Source organism: Typopeltis vanoorti, chromosome 13, assembly GCF_054136105.1.
Source record: "Typopeltis vanoorti isolate ZY-2024b chromosome 13, IOZ_Tvanoo_1.0, whole genome shotgun sequence".
Classification (NCBI taxonomy): Eukaryota; Metazoa; Arthropoda; class Arachnida; order Uropygi; family Thelyphonidae; genus Typopeltis; species Typopeltis vanoorti.
In genome coordinates this window covers 77,340,001-77,359,156 of record NC_143561.1, presented here as the reverse complement: position 1 = coordinate 77,359,156, position 19,156 = coordinate 77,340,001, and the positions used below count along the sequence as shown (strand labels likewise).

The 19,156-nt window shown below is 37.0% G+C and overlaps 1 protein-coding gene across 1 annotated transcript in view; it reads right to left on the bottom strand.

Moving 5' to 3' along the window:
• Positions 1-19,156, bottom strand: part of LOC150100298 (glycine receptor subunit alpha-2-like) — a 155,221-nt gene that overhangs the window by 19,894 nt on the left and 116,171 nt on the right. Inside the window, exon 6 of the mRNA XM_090402585.1 lies at positions 12,506-12,640. Coding sequence (XP_090258711.1) covers positions 12,506-12,640 — 135 coding nt within the window. The remainder of the gene's footprint in view (positions 1-12,505; positions 12,641-19,156) is intronic.

Sequence of the window (19,156 nt, the reverse complement as noted above, 5' to 3'; positions counted from 1 at the left end):
ATTTTACCAAAAAAAATAAAGTTGAAATACGCTTCAAAAACTATCGAGCAATAATAGAAGATTCCAGAGTAGGCAAACATTCCATTTGGTACAAACAGTGAAGACAGATAAAGTAGAAATGGATAATGGATACAGACTTAGGGATTTTTCCACATATAATAACTTAAAAATTATTACTATTTTTTTTCAAGCAAAAATATTGCCATAAATTCACTTGGGAAACTAGAAAATCATAATTGACTATAAATACCAGCTAATAGGAAAGTGGCTAACATGATACTAGATCGAGTATTTACAGATGTAGAAATGGAAATTGAGAATATCCCCAAGTGGTTTACAATTAACCAAATCAATGCAATTCTTTAGCATTCAACTCTTGAATGATAAAAGTTACTAAATCACTTAAGCAATTGACAATGTAGATAAGAATATAAATTAAATTACACTTTAATAAATATTTCGGCAACGTCACATTGCCATCTTCAAAAGGAACTTTTGAAAAAAAGGCATGTGCCCGTAGGCTCTACAAACGCAGTAACTGAGAATGAAGTGATGAAGCTATTGTTCTCCGAAAAGTCCTGATGGTGCCTCCTAGTTGGCTAAGTAGGTGTTCTTTGCTGTTGGGCTGAAGGTCTGCTGATGTAAGCCTCCCAAATTTGGGGCAGTCTCATACAACCAAATTTGTTGAGGTTTGGAGAGTTTCTTAAGGCTGAGGCCATGAATAGTCTTTCGAATTTTTATTTGCTATGGTGTATTACTGTAGCTTTCTTCCACCGTATTCTGTGACGTGTATCCAGAGCATGGTCTGCAAGACCAGAGTGGCTGTACTTGCGAAAACGGATGTAGTCCTTGTGTTCCGAAATTCTGATATTTGCTGTCCTGCCTGTTTGGCCAAAGTAAGACAGTTTACAGCTGCAAGGGACCTGGTATACACCAGGTAGGTTTAGGGGAAGTAGTTGATCTTTAGTGGAGCAGATAAGGAATGCCAATTTTCTGTATGGTCTGTAACAGGAGGTCAAGTCATGTTTTTTTAAGATTTTGGTAATTTTTTCCAAGGTGCCTCAGATGTAGGGAATGGTGATGGATTTAGAGTAATCCTTGTTGTGAAGGGGGGGGAGATTGTGGTTTGTTGGTTTCAATATTTTTTGGATTTTGTTTTTTTTTTTTGGGGGGGGGGGGGTAGCCAATGTCTGAGAAAGTGTTGAGGATGTGATTTAGTTCAGTGTTTAGGGCCTTGTCGTTAGAACAGATTAATTTAGCCCTGTTGTATAGTGTTTTCACCACTCCATATTGGAATATACCTGCATGTATGGGTGGGTTTTCTATAAACTGAGAAAACCAAGGTTCCATTAGGCTGGCGGGTGACTAGTGTGTCTAGGAAAGGGAGACTGTTGTTTTCCTCTTTTTCCAGGGTGAACTTAATTCTGGGGTGTTGGTTGTTTAAGTGTGTTAAGGAGGAAAGTGTAGCAGAGACATGTGGCCAAATAGCGAACACATCATCAACGTAGCAAATCCATATGGTTGGTTTTTGTGGGGGCAGAGGCTAAGGCTTCAAAGGTCTCCATAAAGAAATTGGCCAAGGGTGGGGGAGAGTGGTGAACCCATGGCTGTCCCCGCTATTTGTTTGTAGAATTTGCCCTGTCAAACGAAATAGCCTGAGTTTAGCTCTAAAATTTCCTTGAGTGGAACATTTGTGAATAAGGAGGAGATGTCAAAGCTGATTATGTCAGTATGTTGGAGTGCAAGGTTTTCTATGCTGGCTTTGAAGTGGGCTGAGTTTTTTGTGCGTGATGGTGTGTTGCCAGTATAGTGTGTGTGTGTGAGCACTTTGGCCAAATGTTTAGCTAATTTGTATGTGGGGAAATCAATGCCATCCACTATGGGACGTAATGGCACATTTTCTTTATGTATTTTTGGGAATCCATAAATACGGGGTGGGGGGGGTATAGAGTTAAATGGCTTTAATCTGTTGGTAACTTCTACAGACCAAGAAGTGACTTTCTTAAGGAGCCTGTGAAGTTTTCTGATTTGCGAGTTATTGGGATTGTATTCAGTAGGGAAGTAAGTAGCCCGATCTAATGGAAGAGCATTAAGCTTATCTGTGTAGTCCTTTTGGTTAAGTACTACTGTTGCATTTCCCTTATCTGCTTTGGTGATAAGAATTTCTTTATTATTCCTTATTTCTTGCAGAGCTTTATATTCCTTGTTGGATATGTTGGTTTTTGATGGTCTTGCTTTGGAGAGGGCACAAGCTTCGGGAACAAATCGCCACATTGTTTCTTTTAGCGGACATTAACAAAGCTATTCGTGCTTTTGAAGAAGAACTTTTGTGCACTTTAAATCACAAGCTTTGGTCTATTTTACATGATGTCTCGTATACTGCAGCAGACAAAGAATTTGAAAAAATACGAGGTTGACAGATCAAAAAATTCGAAAAATTAAAAAAGAACTCTACCCTCAATTCAAAACTTCCTACCAACACCGTAATCAACCTTTCTTCAGTCACCCTGAAGCACTCAATGCGCTTTCACATGGCCAAAACTTCGCCATTGCTCCCAGAAAAATACCTAGTGAGGATATTATGATCCAGATTGAACGCGGACTCTGCCACCTTCCGAATCAAATTGCCAACAGTGTAAGACTGGATGTAGCTTGTGTCCTCTCCAAAGCAAGACCACCAAAAATCAACATATCCAACAAGGAATATAAAGCTCTGCAGGACATGAGGAATAATAAAGAAATTCCCTTATCTGCTTTGGTTATCACCAAAGTGGATAAGGGAAACGCAACGGTAGTAGTTAACCAAAATGGTTCTATTAGATCGGGCTACTTACCTCCCTATCGAATATAATTCCAATAACTCACAAATCAGAAAACTTCACAGGCTCCTTAAGAAAGTCACTTCCTGGCCTGTAGAAGTTACAAACAGATTAAAGCTGTTTAACTCTATACCCCCCGTATTTATGGACTCCCAAAAATACATAAAGAACATATGCCATTACGTCCCATAGTGGATGGCATTGATTTCCCCACATACAAATTAGCTAAACATTTGGCCAAAGCGCTCACCCACTATAATGGCAACACACCATCACATAAAAAACTCATCCCACTTCAAAGCCAGCACAGAAAACCTTACACTCCAACATACTGACATAATTGTCAGCTTTGACGTTTCCTCCTTATTCACAAATGTCTCACTCAAGGAAACTTTAGAGCTAATTTAGAGAACTTTAGAGAATGGTCAATGAGTTTAAGGAGTGGTATGATAGACGTTGTGTTAAGGGGGGACCTCTCCATGATGAGTCTTTTGACTCCATGGAGGCCTGAATAATAATAATCAAAGCTAAATTTTCTCCTGATATCTCAGTTCACAATGAACTCAGACTATTTCGTTTGGCAGGGCAAATTCTACAAACAAATAGAGGGGACAGCCATGGGCTCACCACTCTCCCCCACCCTTGGCCAATTTTCTTTATGGAGACCTTTAAAGAAAAAGCCTTAGCCTCTTCCCCCACAAAAACCTACCATATGGCTTTGCTATTTGGCCACATGGCTCTGATATACTACCCTCCTTCTTAACACACTTAAACAACCAACACCCCAGAACTAAGTTCACCCTGGAAAAAGAGGAAAACAGCCTCCCTTTCCTAGACACACTAGTCACCCACCAGCCTGATGGAACCTTGGTTTCTCAGTTTACAGAAAACCCACCCATATAGGCAGGTATATTCACCAACAATTCCCCCCCCCCTCACAACAATATGGAGTGGTGAAAACACTATACAACAGGGCTAAACTAATCTGTTCTAACGACAAGGCCCTAAACATTGAGCTAAATCACATCCTCAACCAATGACTACCCATCCCAAAAAAATATTGAAACTAACAAACCACAACCCCCCCCCTCCCCAACAAGGATTACTCTAAATCCATCACCATTCCCTACATCCGAGGCACCTCGAAAAAAATACCAAAATCTTAAAAAAAACTTGACTTGACCTCCTGTTATACAGAAAATTGGCATCTCTTATCCACTCCACTAAAGAGCGACCACTTCCCCTAGACCAACCTGGTGTATACCAGGTCCCTTGCAGCTGTAAACTGTCTTACTTTGGCCAAACAGGCAGGACAGCGAATATCAGAATTTCGGAACACAAGGACTACATCCGTTTTCACAAGTACAGCCACTCTGGTCTTGCAGACCATGCTCTGGATGCACACCACAGAATACGTGGAAGAAAGCTAAGTAATACGCCGTAGCAAATACAAATTCGAAAGACTATTCATGGAATCCGCCTCAGCCCTAAGAATCTCTCCAAACTTCAACAAATTTGGTTGTATGATACTGCCCCAAATTTGGGAGGCTTACATCAGCAGCCCAACGGCCAAAGAACACCTGCTTAGCCCGCTAGGGGGGGGGGCATCATCATTACTTTTAGGAGAACAATAACTTCATCACTTCATTCTCAGTTACTGCGTTGTAGTGCCTATGGGCACGTGCCTTTTTTGTAAGTTCATTTCGAAGATGGCAACATGATGTTGCGAAATATCAGAAATATTTATTAAAGTGTAATTTAATTTATATTCTTATCTACCTTGTCTATTCCTTAAGTGATTTAGTAATGCATAACTAATGTAGAAACCTCTCTACGAGAAGAATGATTAAAGTATTAATTACTTCTATTTGCAATTAATATGCAATATGAAAAAATATGAAATAATCAAAGAGAAAACCTGGTTCAACTTCTTTCAAAACTTATGACAAGATAGTAAAGAAACAAAATCTGATATAAAATGCTAACTACTAACTGTACAGTGGAAGAAATAACATTACAAGAAATCCAACAAGCAACACATTAATGTAAATCAGGAATATCCTCTGGAGAAGATAGAATAAATATATAGAATTTATTAAATATGCAGGCATCTGGTTCATCAAATGACTAAAAAAAATATTTAAGTTAACAATACTTAACAGCAAGGAAAAATAGCAGAAAGTTGGAATAAGGCCATTATCATTCTAATGTATATACAGTATAAAAGCAATAAATATAACTATTGATGAATAAGTTAAATACTTGTTATAAGTTATATGCATGAATATTAACTTCAAAACTCATATCATATGTAAAAGATTAATTTCATGAAGACCAAAATGGCTTCCGAAAAGGATGATCATGCATTGACCCAGCTTTTACATTAAAAAATCCTATTGGAAAATCATTGTGAATTCAACATAGAAACACACAAAGCATTTGTAGATTGCCAGAAAGCCTCTGCCAGAATTTTAAGGAACAAACTGCAGATCATACCCAAGAAGTTAAACATTCCAATTCAGCTAATTGCAGCAATAACTAACATGTATCAAGATAACCAAATAGCTGTCAGAATAAATGAAAAAGTTGCAGATTGGAAATCAATAAACAGAGGAGCCTATCACGGATGGCCAGTGTTATTACTTTTATTTCCAGTGGGGGTGACCTGACTCCTGCCAGGTGCATCCCTCAGGTGGCGGATGAGGGAAACCCCAACGGGTTGCTCCGAATAAAGAATAAAGAGTCGTGGACCAAAGGATGCAGCACAGGAGTGGCAAGTCGGCTGCATTATTCTGCCATTCAACCCTATGAATCAGGAGTCTCCACTGTGTCAAGAGAATATTACTGCATCCGAGGAAACCGATGCGATGATCCTGGATCACAGGGAGCAGCCGAGAAGTTTAGTATGTGGTCAGCCAATAGAGTTTCGCATCTCTTAACCTTAAACATAAGGACACTGTTAAAACCTGGGAAAATAAATTTCATGGAAAAAGAACTTGCTAGGATTACATGGGACATTGTAGGCTTGGCTGAAACCCATTGGACAGGAGAAGGAGTTATAAACCTAAATTCAGGAAAACTATTCTACTCAGGCAGAGAGGACAATATACATAGAGAAGGAGTTGCCATTTTAGTGAACAATAGGCTACAAAATGCAGTCATGGCCATAGAACCACATGGCCCAAGAATGATCACTATCAAATTAAAAGGTTAAAAAAAAAAATGTTCACTTTACAATAATTCAAATCTATGCCCCCGACCAGTCACATGAAGAAATCTATACCTTCTATGATAAGTTGCAAGATCTAATAGATAAGACCAATAAGCAAGATATATTAATAGTGATGGGTGATTTTAATGCCAAAATTGGGAAGTTTATCCCAGGCATGGAGGATGTGATGGGCAGGTTCGGAGTTGACAACAGAAATGAAAGAGGAGAAAGAATATTAGAATTTTGTAAAGCAAACAATCTATTTATCTGTAATACCCTTTTTTTCCCCATAGACCTTCCCCCAAATATACACGAACCTCACCAGATGGTACAATAAAGAACTGTATTGATTACATTCTAATTAAACGCAATTGGAAATCAATGCAGAATGTTAGAACTTTAAAAACTCCAGACTTCGACACTGACCATGAACTGCTTGCAGCAAATATTAAACTAAAATTCAAGTATCGTAAATCATGAGCTCCTATCAACAAAGTGGGCCTGTCAAAACTGAAAGAGAAATCTATGCAAGATAACTATCAGACACTAATAGGAAATGAGTTTAGAAAATTTTCCTATGACAATATAGAAAATACATGGAATCAAGGTAAAAAAATTGTTACAAGTACTGCAAGAAACATACTTGGTACAACATCAAGACCAAATCATGAATGGATAACCCCAGAAATTCTAAATACTTGAGAAGAAAAAAGAATGGCAAAGTATATATTAATTATAAAAAATACAGAAGAAAATAAACAACATTATAAGAATCTTAAAAACAAAATTGATAAAATGTGCCAAAAATAACTGGTTGGAGGAAAAAGCAAAACTGTGCAAAGAAGCTAATAAAAGAAATGATAATAAAACGATATACAAAATTATCAAAGAATTAACTAAGATCTATAAAGATAAACCATTAACAATGAAAGATAAAAACAATCTAGAAACTGGGTCAATACAAAATATTAAAATAATTTGGAAGGACTACTATCAAACATTATTTCAAAAAGAACAGGAGGAGGAAAGTATAACAGAAAAGATGATATATGAAAAGGCACCACCCATAACTCCAGCAGAAATTATAAATGCAATAAACCAAATGAAACTTTCAAAAGCTATGGGTAAATATGAAATATCTATAGAACTATGGTGACAAGGAAGCTATTAATTTCTTAATGAATTTATTTAATCAAATTCTTTATACTGGAGTAATCCCAACTGACTGGAAAACAGGAATTATTATACCAATTCACAAAAAAGGAGACAAAAGAATATGTGAAAATTATAGACCCATAACACTCTTAAGTCATAGTTATAAACTATTCATTCGAATTATACAAAAGAGAACACAGGTGCTTACAGAAAAAATCATAGAGGAAAACCAAGCAGAATTCAGGGCACATAGATCCACCATAGACCATATCTTCACCATTAATATAGCAGAAAAATATTGGGAATACAACCTGCCCATATACTGTTGTTTTATAGATTTTAAGCAAGCCTTTGATTCAGTTAATAGAAACAAATTGACCACTATCCTAAAAAACATAAAAATGGATTCAGATATTTTAACATTTATTACAAATTATTATGGAGACACCAAAGCTTTTGTTAAAATGAACAACATTAAAACCGAGGATTTCAGAGTCGAGAAAGGTATAAAGCAGGGATGCCCCCTCTCTCTCTCACCTCAACTCTTTATCATCATCTTCCTAGAAGAAGTCTGTAAAACCATAGCTGATGAACCAGGTGTAAAAATCAATGCTACCAACATTAATCACATAAAATATGCAAATGATATCATTATTTTAGCAGATTCTAAACCACAGCTAGAAAAAACTATTAATATTTTAAATGACTTAAAACTTATGGTATGAAAATAAATCATAAAACAAAAATAATGAAGATAGGTAGAGAAGAAGAAGAAAATATTTCTGTAAATCTCTAAAATCATCTGCTGGTACAAGTTAATAAATATGTTTATCTTGGCAATCTTATATCTAGTAACCTCAACAATATGGAAACAGTAAAACACAGGCTAAACCTAGGTTGGACCAACATGAATAAACTAAATAAAATATGGAAAAATAAAAAAAATCCCAACGAGTCTAAAATTATATAAAATAATTATTATCCCAACAGCTACTTATGCTTCAGAAGCTTGGAGATTAACTCAACAACCAATCAAGAAACTTCAAGCATTTGAAATGAAATGCCTCAGAAAGCCTCAGAAAAATTAATAACACCCAGTGGATGGAACACGAGACTAATGATCAAGTCAGAACAGATTTAAACTTCCCAGATAATATAATAGACAATCATTAAGCATCAACTGAGATGGTTTGGTCATATTCAGAGAATGGCTCCTCATAGACTACTCCTATATTTAGCTCTGAATGGATATATAGGAAGAAAAAGACCTAGAGGCAGACCAAGAAGTACTTGGATAAAGTTGCTGAAAGAACAGTCCCACCTACCCAGCTATAGACTCATGAGTGAGATGGCTAAAGATCGCGATAAGTGGAGAACCTTTCTTCTTAGTGGACTCAACCCATTATCAAGTGGATGAGATGAGATGAATATCTGTATAAATAAAATAAAGAAATGGAAGAAAATTATAAAACCAGCATTTAAACTGGATCATGGAACTATACACAATATCTTTTGTGTGCAGATAACCAAATAATCACAGCAGCCTTATTAACAGAACAAATGCTTCTGCCATTTTTTAAATGCAAAATTTTTGGGTACTCAGTTATTCCTCCCCTACCTCCCCACCCCTTCAACTTTCTGTGCTAATGGCTCTATACAGACTTTAAGAGTCTTTCTTCCAAACAAATGCGCTACATCTTCATTGCTAACTTCGAAGTTTCTTTAGCTAACAGTACCATTTAGTCACCAATCTACTATAAAGGCATCTTGTGAATGTATGAACATACACTATCTACCAATAATTATCTGGACACCCGTTATTGGAAGTTATGGAACATTACAGGTTTGTTCATAAAAGCCAGTGTACAGATAGTAGGAAGTGGTATTTCATCATAGCAGTTGAATACAGGTGGTATTGCAACATGTGAACTCAGTGACTTCAAGAGGTGTCATTGTGGGCTGTCACACTGGTGGCATGTCCATATGTGCCATTGCCACTCAACTAGAGCATCCAAAATCAATGGTTGGCGATGTGATGGAGATGTTCTGGCATCACTAGTGCAGGAAAACACCAACAATGACTGCTTAAAAATGACAGGGACAGGAGCGTGTTAAAAGCTGGTGGCACACAAAACCAGCTACAATCAGCACAGACCATCTGTGATGAGTTCCAGAGTGCCAGTAACAACATGGTGAGCACTAATACTGTACAAAAAGAACTTCATTTGCAGGTTTCCACAGAAGAGCAGTGGCACACAAGCCGAATATCACAATGAACAAGGTTGGTCGTCTGGCCTAATGTAAAGAGCATGTGAACTGGAGAATTGACCAGTGGAAAACTGTACTTTGGAGTGATGATTCAAGGTTCACCTGTTTCCAGTCTAATGGCAGTGTGCGGAGGCAGTCTGGTGAACACTTATCACAGTGTGTTGTACCCAGAGTAAAATTTGGTGGTAGAAGAGTAATGGTGTGGGATGCATTCAACTGGTTTGGATGCATCCCACACCACTGGAACAATTGACCACAACCAGTGGTCCATGGTTCCATGAAGGCAGCTCAGTACCTTGATATTCTGGATAATCAGGTGCTGCTTACACTGTGGAGTCTTTATGGAACAGACCCGTGTTACTATCAAGATGACAATGCCCCATGCAAAGCTGCAGCTGTTATGGAATGGTATGAAGAGATGTGTGTTAAACCACTTCACTGGCCTGCGCAACGTCCTGACCTCAACCTCAAACACCTGTGGGACGAATTGGTGTGGCAATTGAGGTCCACAGCAGCACATCCTCCATCTGTCACTGAACTCAGTGCTGCTTTTGATGGAGGAATGGAGACAAATTCCACCTGATGTCTGCTGCACATTGGTGAAAAGCCTCCCTTAAAGGGAGGTGATCAAAGCCAAAGATGGATATACCCATTAGGGTTTGCCTGCTGGTATCAATTGTAAATTGCTGAAGTATCCAGACAATTATTGGTAAATAGTGCATATATTTTCAGCAGTTTTTTTCAAACATTTATGTGTCTACTCTCTCCAAGATATTATATTCCTTCTAAAAAAAAGTGAGGGTTTTCTCACCATCAACAACAACTTCCTGGTCCATAGGTTGCAGGCGTGAGTGGTATTCAGTAAATGTGTTCACGTGTGATGGCTTGTCATAAGTCAAGGAATGACTAATAACTACAGCTTGCTTAGAGACTTGTGATAACAGATATAGTTTTTATGCTCACTTATGTTCGTTACTGCAGGGTGGTCAGTTTGTGCACAGTATGAGAGAGGGATAAGTTACACAGGACCTAATAATCTCCAGATAGAGGGAGAGGAAGCCTTTTCTTACTAGTCAGGCTTAAGATAAAACTTTCACAAAATCATTTTAAAGGAAGTATCCAAACTATACAGAATAGAAACTTCTCTCCATGGTAGTATCCTGGGAAGTCTGTCTAAAGTGTCTAACTCATTGGATGATATGAAAATAACCATTTAGCCAGTCAACAATTTCATGATAGAAGCTATGGTTATAAAGCTGTATCAGGGCACAAATCGGCACAATGCTAATTGGCATGAGCTTTGCCAAATAGCATTTTAATGATGCTGTTCTGAGGAGGAGGATGCTCTCTCTCTTTCTCTAGTATGTAATACCTGTCTGTTTTATAGGATGAAAAATCCAGTATCCGCAGAAAACAAAATAACTCATCAACTTCAGTTACAAGGCAAATATCGTGACATCCTTGCGCCTGCGCTACAGACATACTGAGTGAATGAGCACATGCATACTTTACCTAGAGTATGTGTGGGTAACACAAAGCAAGAAAACTGGGTTAGAAACAAGGAAATATAAAAAAAAAATCGTCTTTGGATAGTAGATATGGAGATGGAGCCATATCTACTATCTACTAGTCAGGAGATAGAGTGATTGGAAAATACTTTGGCGAAAGTTTGCAAACAGTGAATTCAGAAAAAATGTGAGATTATACATATTGCATAGTGAGAAGATTCAATTACTAATTTGTTAGAACGTTGAAAGTATGTTTTATCCCCGAGCGATTTGTGGCTTACTGCTGTGGTCATGAGAATGATGCAGTGAGAAATGTATGAGCATGTCCCAACCATTTTAAAGGATTTAATGCAAATGTAAATCAGGTATTCCTTAAAAAAAACGCAACTGAGCACAATGCACTTGACAAAGCTGCTGAAATTATTATTACATGGCACCTCCAGGGAGTCCAAAGACTCATCGAGGGAAGGCAACTACTCGATAACTGTCTCCATCACTCAGTTCACCAACTACACCAATGCCATCTACCACTCACCACAGCTAGTATTTTCACAGAAGATCACAAACATCCATGCCCACGGCGGGATTCGAACCCAGCCTTTTGGCTGGAGAGCAGATATGCTAACCACCTAGCCAACCAGGCCGGCATATAGATTATGTCTATATGCCGAACTGGATATAGTGTTCCATCAGTAACATGTAATTGTAGCATTTTGAACAGCTTTTCTTTTGGCATCCTTATAACTGATGAGGCAAGGGATCTTGGCATATTGGTGGATAGGAATTTGAAGTTCAAAGGTCACATAGCAAGAGTCGCAAATAATTTAGAGGATAATTGCAATGTTGAAGCGAACCTTGACATGTAAGGATAAGGAAATCATTTTGCCTTTTTACAAGGCTTTGGATAAGACCACACCCGGATTATTGTGCGCAGATTTGGTCTCCCGAGTTCCAAGGAGATAAAGAAACCGTGGAAAGGCTGCAAAGAAGAAGAGTTACAAAGATTATATTCGGATTATGGGATTTAGATTATGAGGACAAATTGCGAGTATGTGGATTACAGACTCTGTTAATAGAAGAAAGAGGGGTGATATGATAGAGGTCGATAAACTTCTGAATGGGTGTCACAGGATATCGTCTGATGAAATTTTTTGTTATATGGAAGGTGGGGAGAGAACACAGGGAGCATCCATGGAAGTTAAGTTTCTTTGCAGTCACGCAAGGGGTAAGAGCTAGGTTTTTCTCTCACAGAGCAGTGAGTGACTGGAATAGTTTGCCTTTAGGGTAGTGAGTGGGTGATGTATGGCCTCCCTAGATGAGTCCTTGACTCACTGGAGGTCTCAGGTAATAATAATAAAATTACAAGCATAACTGTTATAGAATTAATTTTACATTTAATTCAAATAGCCAAAAGAAAATTTCTTACACCTCTAAAAAAATGCTGGAATACGAGCTTAATTAAAATGAGTAAAATTTTGAATATATTAAAACTTAACAGCATATAATTCTCTACTGTGTCAGTTAAAGCAAGTAGGAAGCTTTACCAATGTGAAAATACTCTTTGCACCGTGTCAGGCCAATATGCTGGATCTCAAATTGTGCCATCTTCAATCCTCTGTACATGGTAACAGCTTGGTCATTTAGCCATTCCAGTTCCACCTCACGAGTTGTTCTGGAAACTTTAAGGAAAAAAAAAAGCATGAAATGGGATTGGTGCAAAACTAGTACAAAAATGTGACATTGCTCTTTTTGCTTACCAAGCTACTTTTTATTAACTAATAAAATACCCCCCCCCCCAAAAAAAAAGTAGGATTACTTTTGTATAAAATATTACTCTGTCAACAAGTTTTGAGATATAGTTTGATATAAAGATTTAACATCAAAGCTATTATTTGTGTGTGTGTGTGTGTGTGTGTGTGTGTGTGTGTGTGTGTGTGTGCTCCACTAAAGCAATTTGGATGGCTAAATAGCTTGCCAAGCTATTAATTGCATAACACTGGGTTTTATGTAATTCGTAGTAGTATATAAGATTTTTTGTTGTTTATTTAATCTTTAATTCTTTCCAGGGAAGAAAGGAATGTGGAAGATTAAGTACATTAAAACTGGATTAAAAAATCTGCAATTATTAAAATTGCACATGTTAAGTACTAGAAAGTCCTAGTTGCCTAAAGGCAAGTAGAGGCTACTATGAATATCTTTCCAGTCCAATTTATCTGAAGCAAAGTTATTTAAAATCTTTGTGAGAGATCAGATCACTTATTCTCTTGATGTTTTCTATCCATTTCCTTCTAGGTCTTCCTGGTGACATCTTTTCTTCTATTCTTCCGTTTGGTAGAATTTGAGGTAGTAGCCATCCTGTACACATGTCCAAACTTTTAAAACCTAACACTTTAGATATTTGCAACCATGCAATGTCTATTGTGGTAGATTAATTTTATCACACAGGGTGATGTCACTACTTATTGGAGGCCTGAAATGGCTTGAAGAGAGTTCCGTTTGATCTGTAGAGCAGGGTTTCCTAAATACCTTAGACCATTCAAGGTATTAATGCCGTATAAGTTTCCAACCTTTCATTGATGAATTTGCATAAAAACTCAGCGTATTATTAATCTAAGTTTTCAGCATTTGATTAATATCTATGCTGATTCTGAAAACCCACTGGAGTATTGGTAGACTGGCATTTCAATTCACTTGAGTAATTGGACCAATAAGATGGTCTTATCTAAGTTTGCATTCCATTGCAGTAATGCAGTCATAGTTCAGAATCAAAAACAAAATCTTCTGCATTGTAATACATACGATGTCATTTGTCTCACAAGTAAACTTTAAGAAGTAAGTCTTCAGGCTATCTTAAGGATATATAAACTCTACAGAGCAGCTTTCTGTAATCTTAGTTGATAGGAAGTAATTATCTTTCTATTTAGTTCCCAACATTTCCTACCTGCGGTTCGAATCCATGTTACTTACAACCAAAAAGGCAAAGTCTCAAATGCTTGGAACAAATTAAGAACATCATACAAATGTTCAACTTCGAAAGATATGTGATCATTTAGTCAACAAGCAGTAAAAGATGGCTGTAAATAAATCTTAATTATCGAAATCTTAAACATAAAAAAAAGGTGTTCAACTGTCTTGTCAAAACCATATTTTTTCTTCTTTATGACAAAGTATTAAAAATGCATAATGATATGGTGCTAAGAGAAAACTTGTTCAAAATGCTACAGTTATGTACTGTGAATGGGATATGATTCAGAGCAATAAGCAGCCTATACTTAGTTTCAAGTCAGTAGTTAAAGCCAAAAGATGTACAGAAAAATAGTACATCCATGTCCTAAACTTGACAAAATCAAATTTAAGACATGGATGCACACTATTTTCACTATTATGAAGGAGAAGTCATTAAACCATATATTGAAATCGAAAATATTCAACTCGGCTCATCTCTGCATAGAGGAGAAATATTTGTTTTAGCTTCCACGCTGGCATTTCCATCTTACAACTGGTCCCCTCTCCTCGTCTCTCACAATCTTCCCTTTTAGCCTATATATTTATCTACTTCTTGTGGCTAAATATTACTCAGATCTTTACTTTATGCAAATGTTATTCACCTAAATGAATCCAGTATAAGCACCTTCAGGACTAACTAAACTGAATAATTACTGTAACAAAATTTTCATGATAATCAACAATAAAAGACAAATTTATGAAAATAAGAAGAAATAGGGAAAATGCTAACTGCATTCTGAATAGTGAATTGACAAGAAGTACTTAAGCAACCAAAATGTTTTTCAGATTTGTAGTAACTATCACAAATTAAATGTGCAACAAGACAACATTAAGCTGGTATGGTTTGGAGGTAGCTGAAAACTGTACATGAAAAACGAATTGGGTTGTTTTGAATTACAACAGAAGCAACCAAAGGCAATGAGGTCAGTATATTACACTTGTTAATTGCATGCGTTCCTATGGATGGTTTGTCCGTTTTGCAAAGGGGGAGCTGAAATGTTTAGCATTAATAGTTGAAACAACCAAGGCTACGACGCCAGTATATTACCGTCTATTAAATACGCATGTTCTTCTGGCCGATTTGCCTGTTTAGCAGAAGCAAAATCTTTCTACCACCGTACGAGATCAGCAAATTTAAACTTTAGTTTAATAGTCATAAAATTTAGCTTCATGGATAGGATTCAGGTCTTTCCAAGCAGAAAGACTTTAGGGGAAATCATCCAAAGCAGCATCAATCAGGAAAGGACAGTTTTTCTTTACTGTTTTAAACCAATCGCACAATGACTGATTTGCTTTGGTATCCAACTGGAAATTTCCACTTTTGCTACTTTCAAGAAACAAAAGATCTGGAGCTCATGCAAATAGATATCCAGAATGCTTCGGTTCAATTCCTCACATGCAGCAGTGCAGCTCTGTTGGTGATGTTTGAAAGAGCAAGCTTCACCTGTTTCAGCAAAAAAAGCATTAAATGCTATAATCAGTAAATGTAGTGCCAAACGGTATGGTAGTTGCTAATTACGGCCGAAGTAACTTAAGGCTTATGAGGTCAGTTTTATGGTTTGTAAATCGCATGTTCCTTTGGCAAGGTTTGGTTAATTTGCAGGGGGAGGGATTATATATATATATATATATATATTATTCGTGGGGGGGGGCTGCCTTCGTATGAGATCGGCTAACTCACCTTCCGAAAAAGTCCTTATAAAGGTTTTTTGCGTCATACCTTGTTGAACCAGAAGTTTTAAGTATGAGCTGTCTCATACCTAGGGTGACGTCATGGCCAGCTACTAAGTTTACACATGTTGCCGGATTGGCAGTGTGGCCACATTTCATTGTCTAGATGATTTCTCGTCGTAAAGATCATTGCGACGAGTGTCCCAAAGCTTAGGGTGACAATTGAATGGACATGCCATTTAACTTCTGTCATCGCTCTCCTAAGCAGGTTTTATTAAATCGTCCCTTCAGGTACAACGCCTGAATGTGTTTCCACACAAAGCATTTAAGTGGATGCAAGTAGCTTTACTAGTAGAAGTACGTTCAATTTATTATTATTATTATTATTTAAGTGTTCTTTAAATTTTGTAACTACAGTATTCTTATAGCATTTTAATTTTGTCAATGAAAGTGAAGAGTTGGCTAATATTCCTTGCTGCAGTATTCTTCTTGGTGTTTATTGCAATTATATATGGAAATCATATCATGCATACATAAATTTGTTCAAGTTAAACAGATTCAAAACATTAATTATTAAACACAGGATTCTTCAAAAATAATACTATTTAAAAGTAAATCAAAAAAGGTCGTAAACGAGAAAGTAATCTAGATTTCAAGCACTTGAGTTCTAGAACGTTTTTTTTTTTTTTTTTTTTTTCAATTTCTGACACATAATTTATGGCATTTAAATCTGCTTTTGTTTCCCCTTCTTCGGCACTATGCAGGGAAAATTTCATTTATAAAATTTAATTTAAAACCTTTTTATCTTGTAAACATTGATTCTACGTGTCCTTGATCCGTAACACGAAGACTTGCTCCCTCGTGCAAGGACGCGAGTAAGTGGTATAAACTTACCAAGAGAAAGATAGAGTGAAAGAGAAAAAAAACACTACAAACGGAAATGTTCTTTGTTCTCTCAGGAAATTGGAGATACCTCTAACTGAGGAGTGTTAGCATTGATTTTGCGTTTCTTCTTGAAGACTTGTTTCGTCGTTAATTTTCTTTTTCATTGTCTGACTCGCAATTTGGCTTGTAGTGGGAAAGCAATAGGCTTAAGGGACATTTTCGAGTTTATACGACAACCAATGAATTATGGATTTTCAAGAATAAAAAAATCGCCCAAGGATCTGTATATGCTGATAAATAAAAAATTCAGGACAGTCAATAATCCAGGAGGGGGGGCATCTTTTTTAAATCACGACATTTGCGTGAAAAACCTTTTAAATAAATAACAAAGAAAACCTTTAATTACGATATGGATAAAAGTATTTAAAAATTGTTATGAATGAAAAATCAAAGTTCTAAAATAAATCTTAAAATACAAACCACCCATTTCAGAGAATAAATGAATGAATCTGCCCCTTATTGTCAGGGCTCATGCGAATTCACATTTTAAAATAAACTGTCAAATTCTTGATGTTTCATCCTGTTTTGGTGGCTTTATGTATATTCATATTCACTAAAATATTTTACAGATTGCATCACACGGAAATTATCTGGACGATGCTGAGTTATTTACTAAGCTCAACAACAAAATTTACTTGGCACACTTGGATATCTTTCTCTCCAGGCACAGAAAAATTTACCTTCTGCCATCTTTTCAAATTCATAAACAAGATTTAGCTTTAGATTCATACAATCTTAAACTAAATGACTTTCATTCGTTCCCCCCCTTTGGTATAATTTAGTAGCGTGTTCTTTTTGTCTCAAATTGCTTGCTTAGTCTTTGCAATTCACCAAGAATGGACTTTAAATCTCTCTTACATCACATCTCATCTTCTGTTTAACCTCTTTTACCTTGCGGTGTCGAGGGTTTATTAATCATCGGATCTCAAACCATTCACAGAATAAGGTGGTCAGGCCCTATGTCCTGGTGTATCCTATGTCCTGTAGTGTTGAGTTCTCAAGGCCAGTTTGCCTGCTTTGCAGGATGAAAAACCCCAGGATAAACTGAGGAAAAAATCCTACTGTCCACGCCCAAGACAGGCTAACTTGGCTATGGCTGGGGAAGATCCTTCAACTCCTCAGTCTCCGACGAGAATAATCGAACCTAGGACACTCCTTCGCCAGGCATACATATGGTTGCAAAGCGCACAGCCACTAGGCTAATCGAGCAGACATGGACTTTAAAAAAAGATTAAAAATAATTATTCTGAACAGAAAACACTGAATAAGAAATACTGATTTGGATATTTTAACATTTCCGATGATATTTCGAATCTCTGACGAAAAAATTGTCAGTGTAAGCCATAATAAATTGATAAATCTGTACTTCTGGTCCTGATTTCCTCCTCTTCCAAGTCTTGGATATGTGTGACCTGTGTATTTCTCCTGATGGGCTTTTTGTCCCGCACGAAAGAACGATCTTGTATATCCTCTACTTCTTCTTCGAGTGGCGAACGGGGAGGATATGGAGGTCGAAGGAGACTTGCAATTTCATTTAGCTGTGATGTAATATTGTTGACATCTTGTCCCTGACGGACCATACGTAAGGAAACGATGCAGCTTTTCTATTTTTTGTTGTTGTTGTTGTTTATCTCCTTTAAAATGCCCTCAATAACTTTATAAGGTGTATTTTTGTAACAAGGATCGATTCTGTTAATGTCAGTTGAAGTATTAAAAAGTTTATTCTGCTATTATGTTTACAAATTGATGTTTAATTTCATTTTTGATGAAGTACGCCATTGTGCATAGGAAATACTGAATGAATAAATAATTGGGAATTTTTTATATTTTCTGTAAAAAAAAAAAAAAAAATCCCTCAAATCGAAAACCACTAAGTTGGCAACAACTATGATCTTTGGGTAGTTTGTTGAACTGCTTTGGCTGAGATAAAGAATGTATCATGTGACGTGTTGAGCCCATTTCTATAGGTTATACTACAGATTTATGCAACGTTTTCACTAACCTTCGCTTAAGGAGATGCATTCAAAGTTTGCTTTCGTTATTGTCAAACTTTCTTACATACAGCCTAATGAAATGTTTCTAAACTTTTCAACTACATTACGATGAAAATTGGAAAATCGAGTAATCTATAATTACTCGAGAGGCTGTAAGCGTACAGTACATGATAACTACCATATCATCTTAAGACATTTTGCAAATATCCATACCACGGCGCATTCGATCCAAAGCAAGCTTGCTGTAGAGCTTGTACGCAATCGACTCGGCCAACAACACAAACACACACTGCTTGGAAAGAAGTCAACGGACACCATAGTGTGAAGAACAGTTATGGCGCCTACCTTAATAAAATGTAGTACCTCCTTTTGCTGCGATGATTGCAGCAATCATACGGTGCATACTCTCCAAACATGTGCGCTAGCGATCAATGGGAATTGGACCATTCCTGTAGGCATGTAATGAGATCCCGCACTGTTGTAGGGAGGATGTCCCTTGACCTCACCCGACGCTCCAGTTCATCCTATAGACGTTCAGTACGGTCGAGATCAGTGCTCTATGAAAGCCAGTTAAGTGTG